We start from the raw sequence: 19548 nt of genomic DNA on the forward strand, positions 1-19548 counted from the left end.
CTTCAACAAGATGTTGGGTTCAGAAATTAACAATATTCACTAACAAACACTACAAACTATTGCATCAAAAGCAAGTCATTATTATTTCAAAAAAGTAATCAAACTTCTCTTGTAGATTAATTCTTTATCAATACCTTCTCCAATGTAGTCTCATATTTCTCCCATTCTGACTCCAAAATCGCTTCATTGCCATTTCTCCTGAATATATCAAAAAGAAATAATCAAGCATAACCATCAAAATTCAAAAAGCTTAAAACCCATAATGCAATTGTCTCTCATATTTACAATCATATCATGAAATTTCACTCCTTTTTGTAGTTTGTACATTGTTCATGAGGAAATAAATTGCTTGTTGAAACTTGAAATAGCAAGAATGATACACAGTACATCTTTAAAAACATATCATGAACATTTCACTCTTGTTGGTTCAAGTGTTTATGAAAGAATCAATATGTTGTTTTAAAAATCATTGATATAATAGCAAACAACAATTGCTGATATCATGTGTGTGAATATGTGAAAGTGCAATTATCTTCTTACCCAACCACCTTCTAAGCAAATAATTAGAAATGGAGTATTCAACATTGTATTTCCAAAGATGTCTATTCACCAAACCTTGTGGCATAAAAATAACAATGGTACAAAAATTGTTGGGTTTGACCCAGACTTGAAAGTCAAACCCAGCTCAGCCCAAAAATTGAGATGAGTCAATCCATTGGCAAGCCAAACTAACTGCGAGTTTGACTAACGATTACTAGCAAGTTAAATGAGGTTTTACCAGGTTCAATTTTTTTTCAAGTTGTTCTCAAATTCTGTCAAGTTCAAGGCAAACACTTACACTCGAAACACACCAAGTTTTTGCCAAGCCAAATTTTGTAACACAGGGAAATAGTAATACTTTGAAATTGTTTATCTGGGCCATATTACAACATTTTCTTGTCGAAAATTATTAATGAAAATATAAGCATGCAGAAGCAAGCCAAGCACACATAAATTATTAGGCATACAAACACAATGTTGTGTGGTGCAGATGCAAGTCAGTCAAGCAAAAAGCTATCAGGCACAGGCAGGAATCAGGTGCACTGAAGCACATAATCTGACATGGATAACATCGGGAGTCGAGTAAATTATGTTGACAAAGATCAAACCATTGGAGCAATTATTGCATTAACTTGAAGCTATGTTGCAGAAACACCACTTTAGATATCATACGAAGCATGTTTCCATTCAATTACATGACTGTTATGGCCTTGAAAGTTGAAACGCATTTCTGGGTGTATGGAAATGTCCCACATGGGAAATGCGTTTTGTACAACCAGAAACATGTTTCAAGGTCGTACCCACATCTCTATTGCATGTTTCCATCTCTAATTTGACCAATTTTGACTCTTTCTAACTGCTGGGACCAACAACTTTTTATTTAATCTAATAATCTATAATTAGAAGTTAATTAATAATTGTTGAGACTTCTAAAAGCCTCTAAGAACAGAATTTTTTTTTACAAAGAAGCTTTCACTCCCTCTGTTCTCACTCAGTTTGAGCAAGAGCGATTTGAGGGGCAATAATGGTAATGTTAAATTTTTATAGTAAAAGTAGATAAGCTTATCAACTTTTACTTAAATTTTTAATACTACCACTAATTGTTTCAGGATGTTTGAGTGGTTCCAACCTCATTGGACTTCATATGGAGAAACTAGAATTTCATATCCCATTCAAAATTCAGCAGACTTAACAGTTTTCAGGGTTGTCATGATTGCGGCATTTCCATTGGATTCTATCATGTATGACGGCATGGGATTGACATTTAGTCAAGAGCAACAACCCTTTATGTATCCCAATTTTGGTAGTGTTGATTTTTGAACTCCTCTGTCATGGCATAGCAAAAATGTACCCTTCACAAAAGCCAAAATCATTGATTAGGCATGTTAATCTTTTATTACAATATTTTAAGGCTTGGATTATGCAGTTTCATCAAAATTGGGTGAAGTTGATTGATGTCCCTAGAGGATCGAGGTAGAGACAAAGCATAGAGAAGAGGCACGGGGTGATACTAATGATGAGAATCCCAATATAAGCAATGGTAGAACATTGCTTATCATTTATGTTGGTTATTTAAATGTTCTTGCTCATTATTCATAATGCTTTCTTTCAGAGTTTCAATATAATGTGTGTGTGCGTATATATATATATATATAGCCCCCTGTTTCCAAATTTTTGAGGGGCCAAATTTCCAGCATGTTTCTGTCTCGGAAACTCGTAATTGTTTCCCTCTATCATGCAATTTAGACTTGAAGGTCTGTTGTCCAAGTCAAAATCGGCAACGTTCCAGCGTTCCCATACGGAAATTGGCGGGAAGAATGTGGATAAGAATTGGTGGGAATGTTTTTGGCGCCAAAAAGAACCTCCAGTTCCTCCATAAATACTGGTTGCTACACCTCTTTTCACTGAGAGCTTTCACTGTTGTCTGTTCTTGTTTGGTGTTGGAGCTGAGAGCGGACTGTGTTGAACTGTGTTGAGAGTGAACCGTGTTGAGAGTGAACTATGTTGAGAGTTGGAGCGAACAGTGGCTGCCCTTCAGCAATAAACAACTTCTTGTTTCGCCTTCAGAGGTTCAGGTAAAAATCAAGATCAAGCATATTTTGTGTATATATTCAGGTTGTTTGGGAATGCAGCATTTAACTTTAACTTTGTAAACCATTAATGCTCAAAGGCTCTGCGCAGGAATTAATGGTGTCATAGATATATAGTTAAAGGTATGTACTTTTGAGGATGATTCAGGATTGATTCTCTTTTCTCCTCCTAATCTTCTCGATAACAAAATGAGAATCGAGAGTGAAGTTGGCTTGGACAATCCCTCGAAATCTAATGGGTGCCTAATGCTAAAAACAACATGCTGTTATTCTTTGGCTGAACATTTCGGTTTCACTGTTAAAAGGAATTGTCATCTCCTGGCTTGCCTTATTGCCAATGGCAGAAATCCATATCAAGAATCTGCAAATCTCCAATTTACACTTTTGTTTTCGTGGGATTGGATATTAATCATATATTTAATATTAGTAACGGTGAGAAATTAACTTACATAGTGTTAAATTTCTTAACTCATCCTTTGACAGAAACCTTTAACCTTTAGATAAATTTCTTCTCAAGCATTTTTAAAGGTTTGGAAGGCAGAACTGGAATAATATCCCCAATCTGTTCTTTTACATATAAAAGTGCTCTGTGTAGGTTTTCGTTAGGCATTCTAGCTGCCTATATTTAAATGCAGGTAAGACTATCATGAACTGGTATGTGGCGTTAAGATATCTATTTCTAATCTCTATAGATTAGATGGCTGTAACCCTAACTTTGATATGACCTCAACTTTGATGTTATCACGTAATTTGATTTATTTATTTTTAACTTCGATAGCTATTTTTATTTAGATGGTAGATTTTTAATAATAAAGAAAATTCAAGTATTTAACTTCATTTTTATTTTCAATTTCGCTTCTATACATCAAATTTCAAAATAGTCTGCAATCTAGTTAAGTTAAATATTAAAATACAAGAAGCAATTAAATTTGCAAATTGCAATTCCCCGAGGCTTTTTAACTTGGATAGCTATTTTTATTTAGATGGTAGATTTTTAATAATAAAGAAAATTCAAGTATTTAACTCATTTTTATTTTCAATTTGATTTATTTATTTTTAACTTGGATAGCTATTTTTATTTAGATGGTACATTTTTAATAATAAAGAAAATTCAAGTATTTAACTTCATTTTTATTTTCAATTTCGCTTCTATACATCAAATTTCAAAATAGTCTGCAATGTAATTAAGTTAAATATTAAAATACAAGAAGCAATTAAATTTGCAAATTGCAATTCCCTAAGGCCTTTGGTGATGTGCAAAAGAAAATGGGAGTAAAAATTGACAATATAGAACCTTGGCACAGTGACTCATGGGACCTCATATTGAAGATCTGCTAAAAAATGCTCAATCTCTTTTTCTATTGTCTGTTGAGGGCTGTAATGTCCCCTATGGATTAATTGCCCAAGGGACGAAGTAGCCTATCAATGCCCATAGGCTATATAGTCTTTGATAAAGGGGAAAACCCCAATTATGCAATGTTTGGGCAGCATGGGGTAAGTTTTGGGGCAGCTAGGGCAAAAAACCTAAAGTTGGGGTTGCCATGACCCCCTCTAAATTAATTAAGGAGGTAAAACCCCCGCAAGAAAATCTATAAATACAAGAGAGTAGAATCATTTTGATCATCATTGGATTGGATTAATTTGTCTATGTTTTACTTGAGCCTGAGGCTCTAAGGATTTTAAGACCCCTTTCTCTTTATTGAGTAATTTCGGTGGAGGTGATCCCACCCTACCTAGTCACCCTTCATCTTGTCCTAACACAGGTTATGGAAGCAGTTCTAGTTTGAGAAAATTGAAGATTCTATCTGGTCTTGGCACATGTTATTCTTGAGTAGCTCGGGTCTGGTCTGAAGTGGTTTTCAGTGGTCAAACGAAGTCCTTCCTGTGGCCTCTCCTAGAGGGTAGTAATCTGTCTAAAGAAGACTCGCATTAGGGCACCTTTGAAGTAAACTGGGCATCTCTGGAGAGAAATTCTGGGGCAACTTCAGCCACTCCTAAGCCCCCTCCGAGGCAAACTCAGCACCTCTGAGGCATTGCGGCACATTTCTTAGGCAACTTTGGGCCACTCTTGAGGCAACTCGGGCATTCTCTGAGGCAAACGTGGCACCCTGAGGCAACTGCAGGACATTCCTAAGGCAACTTCGGCGCATCTCTGAGGGTTCTGTGGCATCCCTGCAGCAAGATCTGTAGCCTGAGGCAAACTCGTACAGTGGTATTCTCTGCATCATTCTGTTCAGGAAATTCAGCCAGTTAGGGTTGTGGCTTGCAACAAGGAAGGGGAATTCCAAGACAGCAAGGCAGTAAGGAGGAGATCAGCTCATTTATGATTGGAATTTGACCCACTTAGGCTACAAACTGTTACAGGATTTCTTCAGTGAATTAATCAGGTTCTGTAGTATAAGATAAACTGTTAAATTTGGGAAACAATCAAATTGCTGGATTATTTATTACTCTTGCTACAGTATTGGATTGTAAATTGTTTATATCTTTGGTTAATTGGACTACCAGTTATGTTCAAGATTTCTATCATTGTTGTTGAATAATTGTGTGACATGAGAAAAAAATTCTGCTATTTGTATCCATGAAATTTCTATTTGTTGGGAACCCTAGCTATAAATAAAACCCTAAATTTCCCTAGGTCATTACAAGGGCAAAGCCCTTCTTTTTTTTGTAAATTCCAACCCCATTTTGTGCAATTTCTACCAATTCCTCACATTATCAATGAATCAATCCTCACTCCACAATAAATCCACTAATGGCAATGACAACACTCAATTTCCCCTCAACTCAATGGAAGACAGTGAACTTATCCTTTTATCTCAACCCCCTACTTCTACTTTCCAAAATGAATCAAAATTTTGGATTTTATAGGCCCCCTATTGTGGGACCAATGATTTTTCTCATTGACTCTCAATTTTTGGTAATACACCACAGTTTGAATATATCACAATATATTTAAAGTTTGAAAATTTGCAATTTTTCCTTGCTATAATATCGCAGAGCTAAGAGAATTGTGATATATCGTCGATATTTGCAACACTAGGTTACTCCAAATTGATACCTCAACAATATCTAATGCTTTGAACAAAATGGGGAAGGAACCTAAAAAATTAATTAGGATGAGATATGCCTATGTGGCAAAAGCATACCCAAACTATCATAGCCTTAGATGATGGAAAGCCTATATAGAGAAATTTATTTATTTCTCAAAGGGTACATAATCATGCATCACTTCAATTTAAACACCAATGAATTTCAAAAGGCAAAGATAAGGTTTTATTGAAGGATAAAATCCACGTATCAAATAAGGGAAAGAGACAACACCAAACGTTCTAATAGGCAGCACCCAGAAAGATAAGATCCCCATGTAAAGTGGGGCCAACTAACACAAAAGATCTAAAGCAATTGGAAGACAACTATGAATTTTAAATAAAGTCACTGAAAGAAGCAATATCAACTACAACTGATCAATACAAGTAAAATTACTACAATGTTCATTTGAATCTGATACTACAATAGCGCCTTATATGTCAAAACATTTCATTTCTTTATGACAACAATCAAGTCATAGGACTTAAAACTTTCCAAGATAAGAGATGCATAACTTTTGCAAAACATTCCAAAAGGGACCAAGATTAAACATCTGACTGATGAAATATGTGAACGAGTGATTAGTGACAATCCAAATCTCAAGAAATAGTCAACTGACAACTATTGACCAAGCATATCTCTGAGATAGCATGGAGCAAACCTACTTGCATAAAATCAAGGTTACTAAATTCAAGGATTGTGATAAAGAATGTCATTCACTTGAAATATCAAGATGCCAAAAACAATCTGTAATTTTCAAACGTGAATGTTAAGGGAAATTAAAAATGGACTGTCGGTTTTTATAGATCCCCATGATTGGCAAACTCCATCACTTTGAATCAACATAGAGGTTGCTCAAGTGATGGAATGCAAGCAGAGCGCACTTATGCTCCAGCCTTAGGGGCCCTTATGAGGAAGAGTACAGTAAAGACAGCAAAACACTCAATTCAAGTACAACAAAGAGCTAAAGAGAAACAAGCAGCTAAGATAGAGTCTAGACTACTAATATACAAGACTTTCCAGCTTGACTTGTGCTCAATTTGCATGCAAATCAAATAGGATATAAAAGGAGGTTTTATAGTCGTAGACACATTTCCAAGACACCATTCTATTTTAGAATGGAAAATTTTGTGGGTGAGCAAAAGAAAATAAGTACCTTCTAACTAATTAAATGCAGACAGTGTTCAACAATATTATAAGTGCAGGAAATAAGGAAACATGAAAGAACAGAGCATAGTGTAAAAGATTTAAAAACAGTTAATGAAATAAATCAAAAATAATAGATGCCGTTAAAACATGATGAAATGAAGAATAGTGCTAATAATGCGATGAAAAAAATTAATATATCATAACCTTTGCATTTGATTTTCAACAAAGGAAACATCTCGTAAAGCTAAAGTTGTGAATAAGATGAAAACGATGATTTCCTAAACATACAAAGCTCTTCGAGACATTCACGACTACAAAAAACTATCCTTGGTTATTTCATGATTACAAACAAAAAAAAATAAACAAACGAAGTATCCTTGGTAACTTAGAGGAAATCTTTAGCTTATATATATGTGTGTGTGTGTGTGTGTGTGTGTGTGTGTGTGTGCACAAGAAATAGCATTGCGGAAAGATGAGAAGGAAATACCCAAATTCAAATTCTGGCCAAGGTGGTGTTGAAAAGCCCTCAACTTGTGATCCCACTCGATTTTCTCCAGCCTGAGCAATCGAAGTCTTTCGCAGCAAGCCTGCCACTCCCTTAACTATGTTCATACTTTTGTAGTGGGCATAAAAAATTGAACTCCCCGTGCTTATAAATCCATACAATGGACCAGTATTGTGGGTCAATCATTCAATTCATCTTCAATTTATCATTTGCAACCTTTGCTTCTTATGTAAATGTCATATCTGCAAGCAAACTCCTGTTCATGGGCAGTGCAAGAACCCAGTGTAAGTACAAATCCATAATCAGCCACCCAAAACATGTGGTTGATATATTTTACAGGTATTTTTAGTCAACCAAGTCAAATACCTCAACAGCTAACAAATGCTCTACATTTATGGAATTTAGCAAACAATCCAAGTCAAAGCTATGACGAATTCAGTAAGAATCACAAAATTAAAATAATTAGCAAACATCCAACATATCACTTTTCCAGCAGTTTCATAATACAAGCTAGCTCCATAACCCTCTTATACAAATTTACATACGATGAGGTCAGCTTAGCTTAGTCATTAAGGGGTGGAAACTGGCTACAAGTAATCATCACTTAAACTGGATTAGTCCTCTTAAGATGCAAGCACATTATAGGTCTGCAAGCTAAAATTGAATGGTGTCCGCATGAAGAACTCCTGAACTTTTATCATCTTGAAGGGCTTTTGCTTATCACAGTTCTCGTTGCATATTTATTCTGGTCTTGTGGATGTTTATTAAAATCTATCTATCTAATTATTAAAAATGGATAGAACAAATAGATTATGAAAGGGGGATTGAAGGATGTTGAAAATTGTAACTAGTTTCAGTCTTCACAGTTGTCATTTGACTCATGTAATGATGTAAATCTTATTTGGAAAAATAAAATGATGTAAAGAATAAAAGAAAAATATTTTTGGAGCATGGGTTTCATGCTCAAGTTATTTGTCATTAGGTCTCCTAGGGCTTACATGAGTCAAAGAGTCATTGTTATATTGTAAAAGACCCTTTCAACTTGTATCAAGAAAGAAAAATTATTTTGTATACGGAAATGTCTAGAAGGCTCCTAAGAACCAAATCAGCCAGCCTACATGAAGTCGGCCTTGTGAGGGATATTTGAGCCCTACGAAAGGCTATAAAAGGAAGAGAATTCGACCTATTGTCATACACATCATCACACACACATCTTGAATTCGGTCTAAAGTTAAGAAGGAATGCGAGGGTCAAGGAAAGCAAGAGAAGGCTAGTGAAGGAAGGGAGAAGCCCTTGAAGAAATCAAACGTCTGAATTTGCCTGTTTTTGCTCCCATGTGCGAGAAGCCTAGGGTTTCTAGATGTACTTCAGGTCCAAAAATTGGAGGATAAGTTGCAGACTTCGCTTGGAGAAACAAAAGGCTAGAAGAGCCTTGCTTTGAAAGAACGTTGTCTTGCTACTCTTGGAAGACCTTATCTTACATTGAAGAAGATGGTTTGAATGGATGACTTGGTTCTTAGTGGTAGCCTCAGTCTAGGGTTTGGTCTTGGAAGTCTCCTTTGAAGTCGATTCTATAAGAAGAGAAGTTTCTTTGGATTTCCCCTTGGAGGCGTTTTGCCCTGGTTTGGAGCCTATATCTTGTGTTCATTGTGTATGGTCGTGAATCGTGATCTTCTTGTTTTGGCATTTATTTAATCATAAGAACATAAGGATAACTAAGAAAAAGAACATAATATCACAAATAACTGTCATGAATGGAAAAGATTAATTAAATGTTGCCCTAATGAATTTTCCAACATGGTATCAAAGCTAAGGTCAGAAGCATTGGCAGGTGGAAAGATCACTAGTAAGATTGTGTATTGCTCCCAGAAGCCTAAAAGAAGGGACTGATTATGAACCTGAAGTAGCAGATCTCAAGGAGATTAGGCCAAGGGCTTAAGGAAGACTGTTTTTGGGTTTATTTTGTCTCTATTACAGGGCCGAATAGGAGCAGAGTCTAGCCATAGGCTTAAAGAACAGAAACAGGCATGGTTTGAGGTAAAACTTCCTCAAAGACAAGGCTGAATTATCTCAGGATATATAACACAGAGAAAGGAGGGTCTATTAGGACACATCAAGGGCTGCCACAGACCCAGAATGAAGGCTAAAATTATTATAGCAACAGTGAGAAGGCCGAGCCCCTGTAGTGGTTGTTGGAGAGGATCGAATAGGCCTGATCAAGTGATGAAGGTGTCTTCAAGTACAGCGAGTTGCATAAGCTTGTAGAGTGAAGGAAGTCGAAATTTGAGCGGTGTATTGCAAGCTGCATATCCCTGTAATGATTACAAACCTAGGCCAAAATCTATAGCAAATTATGAAGGAAGTCGAAAGGTCTAGATTCAAGCACATAGCAGTCTTTCTAACCAGCGAAGAAAGTCACCTTGTAAAGAATATTAGACCGCAGATTGGAAAGGATTTTAAGTCTAGTCTCAAGAATCTTGTAGTGACTGTTGTAAGCCCTAACCTGAGGGCCGAAATTAAAATACGATAGTGCAAGCTTAATTCCAAATTTGTCATCAAGGGAATTATTATCACATTTTTTTGTCTATACTTTTTTAAAGCGCTGACAACAGGAGTGTTAGCATAAATTTGTAATAAACAGGAGAAATGCTAATAATGGGACTATTAGCGCTTTTTGAGTTCAGTAATTTTTTTAGAGGAATATGCTGACAATGGGAGTGTTAGTGTTATTGGGTATGTGCTGATAAATGGAGTATCAGCACCAAACTTTAAATTTTGAATTTCAACTTTTGAAATGCGTTGACCACGTCAGCAATGAAATAATGATTTTCGGTCATGCCATGTTAAATCCAAAGGGTAAAAGGTATGTGCTGAAGGAGTGTTTTTCACCACCAAAGGTATGTAGTCATCGTATAATCATTCAAATGTTAAATCAGTTATTACCTGTAAATCATTACCCGAATGTCATTTGTTTTCCTGTATGGTTAATTTCTCGTTTCCAATGTAAAATTTTGTTAACTCTAATCGCTGACAAGGTCGTTTGCGTGCGAATTGTTGGCGGAGGTCCGGGATCGAATCCTGGTCCATCCTTCTGCGCCTTCGTTTGATTATATAGATCATAGGGAGAAGCAGGAGAGCAAACAGAAGTGAGTCAAACGCGCCCGGCCTCCTAGAGATTTACCCAGATATTCATCAGCATTTCCAGCGGGCTAGGTGGCAGGATTTTTTCCAACAATGCGCTGATTACCATGACGATGTGGCTTGAGCATTCACCTAGGGGTTTGACGGTCAGCGTGTGGAGGTAGGAGAGATTTCATTCCTAGTCACAGAGGAACTATTTGCAGAGGTTATAGCTCTACATACGGATGGGGAAAAGTTTTCAAAAGTCATGTTCTAGCTGGGATTGATGTCCCATTTTTCCTGAAAGTCGAGTTCAAACACAGAAACTGGAAGACAAGGGTTCAGAGGGCATGGTTGCGTTGAAAAGTGTAACTAGGTTCGGTCTTCATAATGACATGTAATTGTGATTTTTATGTAAGAAATGTAAAGAAGAAAAATAAAATTGGTGTAATGCTTGCATCATGGGTTTCATGAGCAAGAGATTTTATTTTTAGTAAAGGCTCCCATTGAGAGCCCATAGGGATATTGTCATCTAGTCATAAAAGTCTAAAGAGTCATTGTCAAAGTAATGAAGGCATATTACACATTGTAAAGAGTTAAAATTGTCTTTGTAAGTAACCCTCCAAGCCCATGTCACTAGCCCTCACACAAGTCAGCCTACAACGAAGGAATAATTCTAGAAGATGAAGTCGGCCTACTCTAGAGACCATGTCGGACTAAAGGTCATGAACCAACAACTATATAGACCCATGCTCGGCCTCATTTGGAAGCAAGCAATTCAGTGAAGAAAGTCTCCAAGAAGAAGTGCGAAAATCATCTTAGAAAGAGCCTCTAGATCAGCGACGGAGGAAGAGAAGATAGCAAAGGAGAGGGTCATCATTGGAAGACTATTTTGTGCTAAATTAGCCTCACACGTGCGAGAAATTCCAGGTCTGAATTTGGTAGGATAGACCGAAGTTCTGCAAGGGTGATCAAGTTTGGGAAAGGACTTCGCTCAAGGAAGCCGAGTAAGGAAGTGAAATGAGTCTCCCTCTTGAGGAGACTATTCAAGGAGCAAAAGTCATCTAGGGTTTTTGTTGTAGGGTTGTAGACCTACAAGAAGAGGCCGAGAATCTGAAGGAAGCTGAGAAGAGGAAGAGGAAGAGCAGCGTTGAAGAGGAGGCTAGTGACTTGGTCTTGGGAGGACTCTAGTGTCAAGGGTCTTTGTCATGGTCTTGGTATTCGTCAATTGAAGGTTCTATAAGAAGAATTTCATTTGGGTTTTCCTCTCAAAGAGTGAGAGGTTTTGGCCCTGGCTGACAAGCCTATATATTGTGTTTCTTATCTCTTTATTGTTCATGATTTGGTAATTGTCTTGATGAAAAGAACACAATAATAACTCAAGAAGAGAATATCGAAATCAAGAAGTAAAAAGAATATCACAAACAATTATCACAAGTAGAGAAATCACCTAACTATTGATGCCCTTAATTTCTCAACATGGTATCGGAGCTAAGGCGCTAAAGTCAAGGAGGGGCATCTAATCAAGGAGACACACAAAGATTGAGTTTCAAGAAAGGGATCAAAGCGAGACATAGAATACCAAGAGAGAGATCAAGATCTTCATCATACCAAAACCCTAGATCAAAGAAATCTACTTTAGCAAGAGTCTTGGAATCATCATCAAGGAGGAAGCAGAAGAAAAGACCAAAAACCCTACAAGCATTTCCAAGATCATCACTCATCCATCATCTAAGGAGTGGAATCTTCAAAGACTAACGAAGGCTAGATCGAAGAACATTGTCATCATCTTCAAAAGGGGTTGGTAAAGCAAGCTCTCTCTCATCAAAGAATCTTTCAAGGAGTAGTCTTCTACTATCTATATCACTATCAAGATTAAGGAAGCAAGTGGAAAAAGCAACATCTACTCAAGTAAGTATATGACTTCATCTGAATTTATCAAAATGTCTTTTTGCAAGGAAAGCAACAAATTAGTTGGAGCTTCAAATTTTCTTGCATGGAAGAAAAGAACCGACCTAAACCTTATTGAGAATGAAGTCATGGATCACATCAAGGGATCAATAACTCAACCTCCCAAAGAAGATACTCAAACACTTGCTAAATTCATGAAAGGAGAAGTGAGGGCCCAAAGGATTCTCATAGAATCCATCAAAGACTCTCTCATCCCATATGTATCAAAATTAGACACTTCAAAAGAAATATATGACAAATTGGTAGAGTTGTTTTCCGTAAGTATTGTAGGAGAAGTTATCTCTCTAAGGCAAGAACTCTACAAATTGAATATCTCAAAGGAAGATAGAATAGCCTCATATTTTATGAGATTTCAGAACTAAGAGATCAACTTCAAGATCTGGATGAAATAACAGCTGACAAAGAAATGGCCACTGTAGTATTAAATGCACTACGAAGGAATGGGGCAACTTCACCTCAAGTATTTATGGGAAGAAAGAAGCCACCCCTTTCCAGGATCTATGGTCATTGTGCAAGATCAAAGAAACCAGACTAAAGGCAAAAACTGATGTAGGATCAAATGAGCAAAATCAAGCTTATGTTGCTATGACAAAAAGAAAGGGGAAGTTTGGTAAATTTGGTCCTCAAAAGAAAACGAAGAACATGGCTAAGGTTTAGTGCTATGGATGTCAAGAATATGGGCCCTATAGAAGAGATTGTCCTAAACTTAAAAGGAAAATAACAAGAGAAATAAGGAAGAATCCCATATTACCGAAGAAGTGGAAGAACTGAGACAAAGAAGCCTAAAAAGGAGGAAGTGAGAGATCTCTACTATGACTAAGATAATCTCCTTCACTAAAAGGTACTCTTTTGCTATGTAAACTATAGATAGGGAGTATTGTAAATAAGATAGGATGCATCATATTAGAAATTGGCATCATGATAGAAGCATTAGAAGAGCTCGTGACATAGGCAACATGAAGGATGTCTGGAACAAAATCTATGGTAGTCAACTATGTAGGATATAGCTCTTGGAAGCCTCATTGAAAGCTCAAGTGATACTTATGGAAAAAGGAAGAAGTCATCTAGGACAAGGCTCATCATACATCTGTCAAAGGTAACATCTGCGAGATAGGATATGCAAGATCCTCAAGATTCTCTGATGGAATCTTCATTGTAAGATTCATCGATCATGAGGGCAAGCAAGTGTTTCATCAAGAATTCCAAACATGTGGAATTCATAGGATGATGGTATGATGACATAACAGTGAAACGGATCAAGGGAAAGGAAGTTATTGCAAGAAGCCTGGATGACCCAAAAGAAAGATGAGGTATGTATGCTTACATTTGATATTACGGGAGTCATGTCATATGGTTGCAGGCAACATGGATCAATGCTCTATCTTGAGAAGCATGATCAAAGAAAGGATCTCCTCCCTCAAAGGATGCAGGAATGCATGGGTCACATATTTACTAGATGAAATCAACATAATATGTCCTCATATGGAGTATGAGGTGATTGACTACAATTGAGGAACTCTAATTGGAAACTCCTGGGAATGAAATGTGTGACGAAAGGAAGGAAGAAATCCTGGAATATGCAACAATGGAAAAGGCAGTCAACATCCAAAAGACAGAATATTTAACTATGATATCTCCCAGAAAGATATGAAGACTTTGATGGAAGTCTAGAAAATATGGAGACCCTTAACAAAGCATAACTTTAGGGGATGTGTCAATATGTATACAGGATGTTGATACCTACAGGAAGATGTCATGATGGAAGACCATCACAAAGATAATTGTGATTTAAAGTGTTCATTTCTTATTTTTGAACAAGTATCTGGATGGGCTTATGCAGGACTGCCAAAGGAAGAGTTGTGAATGTCTTCCTCGAAGGTTGTAAAGATCCTTCCGAAGAGGTTAATATGAAGAAGGCAGAGTGACATGAAGCAAGGTCAGATGTAGACTGATGGATCACTTTCTGATGAAAGGAATGATCACATGACTGACTCATGAATGAAAGTGATGGATGGTTTGTACCCTATGAAGAAGTCACAAAAGAGGAAGACTCCATGGCAAAGAAATTCATGACATCGAAGGAAGCAGTTCTTCAAGCCGCTGGTTGTCTCATCATCTCCACTTGAGGAGTTGTTGTAGGTCCCTAATTAAGAGGGAGCCTAGAAACAAGTTTCTTACCTGGAAGAAACTTGGAAAATTACTAAGCCAAGAGGGAGCTTAGGTACATTCCTTTTGTAAGAATGAGTGCATTCCTTTATTGGAATAGATATGTCCTCCCTAATGGAGAGGGAGAGATAGACACATCATTCTGGTCTTCACCTAGGAAGACAGAATGGAGGATTGGGTAATCATTTGGCATCCGATATTCTTTGAGGATGAGATAGGGCATCCAAGATAAGAGTAGTCGTAGAGGACCGATATTCTTTGAGGACTAGGAACCCAAGATAAGAATAGTCCCAATGGAACACACCCTGGAAACCCAGGTGGGGTATGTTCCGGGAGATACAATGATGAGAGTGTATATAAATCATTGGTCTCGCCAGCATTGAGCTTAGATCTTGTGGAGAGATAGAGTTGTTAGTCAAGGCCTTGCTATGTAACAATGTTGGTTGATATGATGCTACACAAATGGGTTACGAATCTGATTCTTCTTATAAGAAATTTTTCAGATTGAGAATGAGAAAGTACCATTATGAAACCTCCCTAGTTAAGACGGAGTGTTGAAAAGGGTAACTAGATTCGATCTTCATAATGACATGTAATTGTGATTTTTATGTAAGAGATGTAAAGAAGAAAAATAAAATTATTGTAATGCTTGTGTCATGGGTTTTATGAGCAAGAGATTTTATTTTTAGTAAAGGCTCACTTGAGATCCCGTAGGGATATTTTCATCTAGTCATAAAAGTCTAAAGAGTCCTTGTCAAAGTAATGAAGGCATATTACACATTGTAAAGAGACATACTTGTCTTTGTAAGTAACCCTCCAAGCCCTTGTCACTAGCCCTCATACAAGTCAACCAACAACAAAGGAATAATTCTAGAAGATGAAGTCGACCTACTATAGAGATCATGTCAGCCTAAAGGTCATGAACCAATGACTATATATACCCATGCTTAGCCTCATTTGGAAGCAAGAAATTCAGTGAAGAAAGTCTCCAAGAAGAAGTGCAAAAATCATCTTAGAAAGAGCCTCTAGATCAGTGAAGGAGGACGAGAAGATAGCGAAGGAGAGGGTCATCATTTTTGGATTGTTTTGGGCCAGATTACCCTCACACCTTCGAGAAATTGCAGGTCCGAAGTTGACAAGGATAGACCGAAGTTCTACAAGGGTGATCAAGTTTGGCAAAGGACTTCGCTCAAGGAAGTCAAGTAAGGAAGTGAAGGAGTCTCCCTCTTAAGGAGACTATTCAAGGAGCAATAGTCATCTAGGGTTTCTCTTGTAGAGTTGCAGACCTACAAGAAGAGGCCAAGAATCTGAAGGAAGCTGCGAAGAGGAAGAGGAAGAGCAGCGTTGAAGAGGAGGCTAGTGACTTGGTCTTGGAAGGACACTAATGTCGAGGGTCTTTGTCATGGTCTTGGTATTCGTCAATTGAAGGTTCTATAAGAAGAATTTTGTTTGGATTTTCCTCTCAAAGAGTGTGAAGTTTTGGCCTTAGCTGACAAGCCTATATACTGTGTCTCTTGTCTCTTTATTGTTCATGATTTGGTAATTGTCTTGATGAAAAGAACACAATAATAACTCAAGAAGAGAAGATCGAAATCAAGAAGTAAAAAGACTATCACGAGCAATTATCATAAGTAGAGAAATCACCTAACTATTGATGCCCTAGATTTCTCAACAGGCTACAAGACAAAATGGCATGTTTTGTTGTGGATTGTGCAATCGTATTTCACCTGTGAAGGGCGTTTTAACCGGGTAAACTTGTATCAGTTCCATTTCTTATGTCACCTAGTAGAACAAGTGAGAATGAATGTCTGTTTTTATTTATTGGAAAGCCTGAAGCACATGGTTGCTTGTTTCTGGGTCAGGGCAGACCCATCCCCTCATTTTGTTTATCACAAAGCTTTAATTAAAAATTAATTGGAAAAAGCTAGAAAGACATGGATCCATTTCCTGTTCTGGGGAGGTTTTCAATCCCAGCCTCCTAAGGCTAAACGAGGGAGGAATAAGGGTACCAAACAGGGCAAGAAAACTCAGGCAAGAACGTCCTCTCAAGGCACCTCCACTGAGCAAACCCAAAGCCGAAAGGAGAAAGACATTCCATCATCTTCTAGTCCTAAAATTCCTAAGGTTTACGCTAGAAGAAGTGACAAGCTTAAAAAGACAGCCTATTGCAAACCCTCCCACTGAAAATCTGGCTGCTACTGAGAGTTCCCCTGCAAAAACTCATCTACCAAAGCAGACCAAAGGAAAGAGCACTAACCATAAACCCCATGATGAAGAAGTTCTAGTTGAAGAAGAACCCTCCCTGTTTGAAATGTTCAAAGGGGGTAAAAGACCTCACACTAGGCCCTTAAACAAATTAAGGCTAAAGGAAACCAAGGAAAAAATCCCTATGGAAACCAGACAAAGCAAGAGGCAGAGGATGGATAAGGTGGACGTTCTTTTGGAGGCGGCCAGTACCCTCAGCTAGGAAGTTGGTAACCATTTTTGGGTTTTTTATTATTCACTGTTAAAGTGAATTTTGTTGATCTATCACTGATCATGCACCTGTCAACATTTAGTTACAAAAGGGCACAGAGGAGAGCTAACATTCCCATTGTCAGCGAATTTTGCAACGCGTCGACCAAAAAATTCTCTTATGCGATTTCCCCCGAAAGACTTTGCTTAATTTTCATTGTCAGTGCATTTTGAAAGAAATAATTTGAGAAAAGCGTTGACAGTCGACTCGTCAGTGAAACAATCGGTTCAGGCAACTAAAGGACTGACAACGGCAGTATCAACATATTGCAGCAGGAATGACCGAGAAAACAGGAGCTACAACAGAAGCTCATTTTTGAAGGATGACAAGATTGATCTACAACGAGGGAAGCATAACCATGATTCATTTTCTCAGCCCCATTTTCAGCATAATTTTCAGCAAGTTGTTTTGATTTTTGATATGTTTAAAAGATATTTTTAAATGCATGTATCTATGAGATTTATAGTTTATACTACTACTTGTGGATAACTGTAATTAATTTGAGCTACAAACTTGTTTCAGTTATTGTAGTGCTTACATAAGGATGAAATGTAGAAGGAAAAAGGGTTGGATTTTATTTGAGATATATCATCCCTTGTGTATTATTGAGCAGATTTTAATGGAAACAATCTTCATGGGCAGTTTACAGCAATTCTCGTGTTATGATTCCTTGTCTGTCTTTTCTTCGTTTTATATTTCCTCATGTCTGAAATACTAAATGTTTGAAATTGGGATTCATATGTTTATGCTCCTTTTTCTTTATTCTCAGGCATTTAATAAATGTTGTTCAAAGGAATCACTGTTGCCCTACTTTTGTGTTTTGCTCATCCAAATGGTGTTTGTATAAAACCTGATTGGGTTAGACACCATGCCCACTCGTAGTATTCTCACACAGCCCAACCAAATTCAATCATTCTTCGCTAAATCTGGCCATAAGACTCAATTGCAAACCTTCTACTACAGTGACCTTGAGTAGTTGAGTTTAGGGAGAAATCCCTCTCCAGGTTGAAGGGCCAGCGTTCAACCTCAAAGAGGTTCGAGGTTACCATAGAGTTTTTCCTGCGGCCAGGGGTTTCTCTAAGAGATAACAAGAATCAAAAAATAAATGGATTGTTGTATTCCGTACAAGGCTTTCTTAAAGCAAAGAAGTGGTAACAAAAGTTTAGCAGCACTTACAGGACACCCTAACCTGAATTGAAAAGGAGCAACAGCTGGTCACCTTGAGAAGAGCATCATGTCTTGAAATCTTTGAAAGCTTCTCTTAAAGGAGGTAGGAAGATCGTGACAACAAATGAAGGTGACAATGCTTTGGGATCAAGATTCTTAAATCTTGAGGAAGGCTTGTAGCAGCTCCCAATATTCATGGAAGACAAAGGTATGTGGTCTTTGAGGTATGTATACTTGTTTTATAAAGGGTCTGCATAAAGTAATGAATTAGGGTTTTTGTTGCATGTTTTGAATCTAAGGTTTGTAGACTTCATCTACTTAAAGGTTGTTGGCATCTACAGATTGAAATCCCTAGATGGAACTTGAATTAAAAAAAACCTAGTGAGAAACACTAATTTGTTTGTTCCCTCATAGAAATCCTAGTTTTCAACATCTAGGGCTCAAACTATCTAGGACATGGTAAAACCCTAGCAAGGATGGAATTGTTTGATATCTAGGGTTTGACATCAAAACCTTAGGGTTGTTGTTTCCTAGAGAAGGATCAAGGAATTTAGGGTATGTACTTAAGAACCCTAGGAGTCTACCCTCTGAGAAAACCATGGAAACCCTAGATTGACAGGATTGACATCATGCTTTTGTATTTGTATACTTTGCTTGGTTGTACTTGCTATTAAAGATTGCAAGTGAAAGCAAGATGAGGAGGGAAGAATCAAAGCAACTATCGTGCTTGATAATGACTCCTTGAAAATGATGAGCATGATGGAGGGAGGGAACTAAAAGGACCCTGAAGGAACTAACGACTAAAGGAGTAAGCATGCAACTTGATCTAGTATGGCATCATAGATAAAAGCATGTGATAGTAACATGTTTAAAAGTCTACTTGTTTAAATTGCTTTATAGAAATCATCTAGAATGAAAAGCTTGGAGACCATTTTGCATAAGTGTTCATCCATACAATTGTCTAACATTATGTTAGAGAAAATCATTTTGCTAAGATGGATCATCATGATCCTGTAAGAGTCATCATCTTGGAAGAATCATTATGACAAGATCAGTATATATTCCATGTTGTATGGAAACAATACTCTAAAAAGGATGAAAGAATGCAATTGGTTAAATTGCAAGCTCATTGTGAAATGCAAATAGCTAGATGAATGAGTGAAAGATTAAGAATGCATATTTAAAATAACCTTTGGGTAGGATTCATATAATCCTGTAAGAAAGGTTGGTCATAT

The 19548-nt window shown here is 37.3% G+C and overlaps 1 protein-coding gene across 1 annotated transcript in view; it reads right to left on the reverse strand.

Moving 5' to 3' along the window:
• The window catches only part of LOC149140946 (BEACH domain-containing protein B-like), a 398071-nt gene that overhangs the window by 333571 nt on the left and 44952 nt on the right, over positions 1-19548 (reverse strand). Inside the window, 2 exon segments of the mRNA XM_089446434.1 lie at positions 135-198; positions 7357-7630. Of these exon segments, the coding sequence (XP_089302560.1) occupies positions 135-198; positions 7357-7481 (189 nt within the window). The 5' untranslated portion in view covers positions 7482-7630.

This window comes from Pinus tabuliformis, chromosome X, assembly GCF_031772625.1.
Source record: "Pinus tabuliformis cultivar Carrire ecotype Pingquan chromosome X, CPIR1, whole genome shotgun sequence".
In the NCBI taxonomy this organism is placed as follows: domain Eukaryota; kingdom Viridiplantae; phylum Streptophyta; class Pinopsida; order Pinales; family Pinaceae; genus Pinus; species Pinus tabuliformis.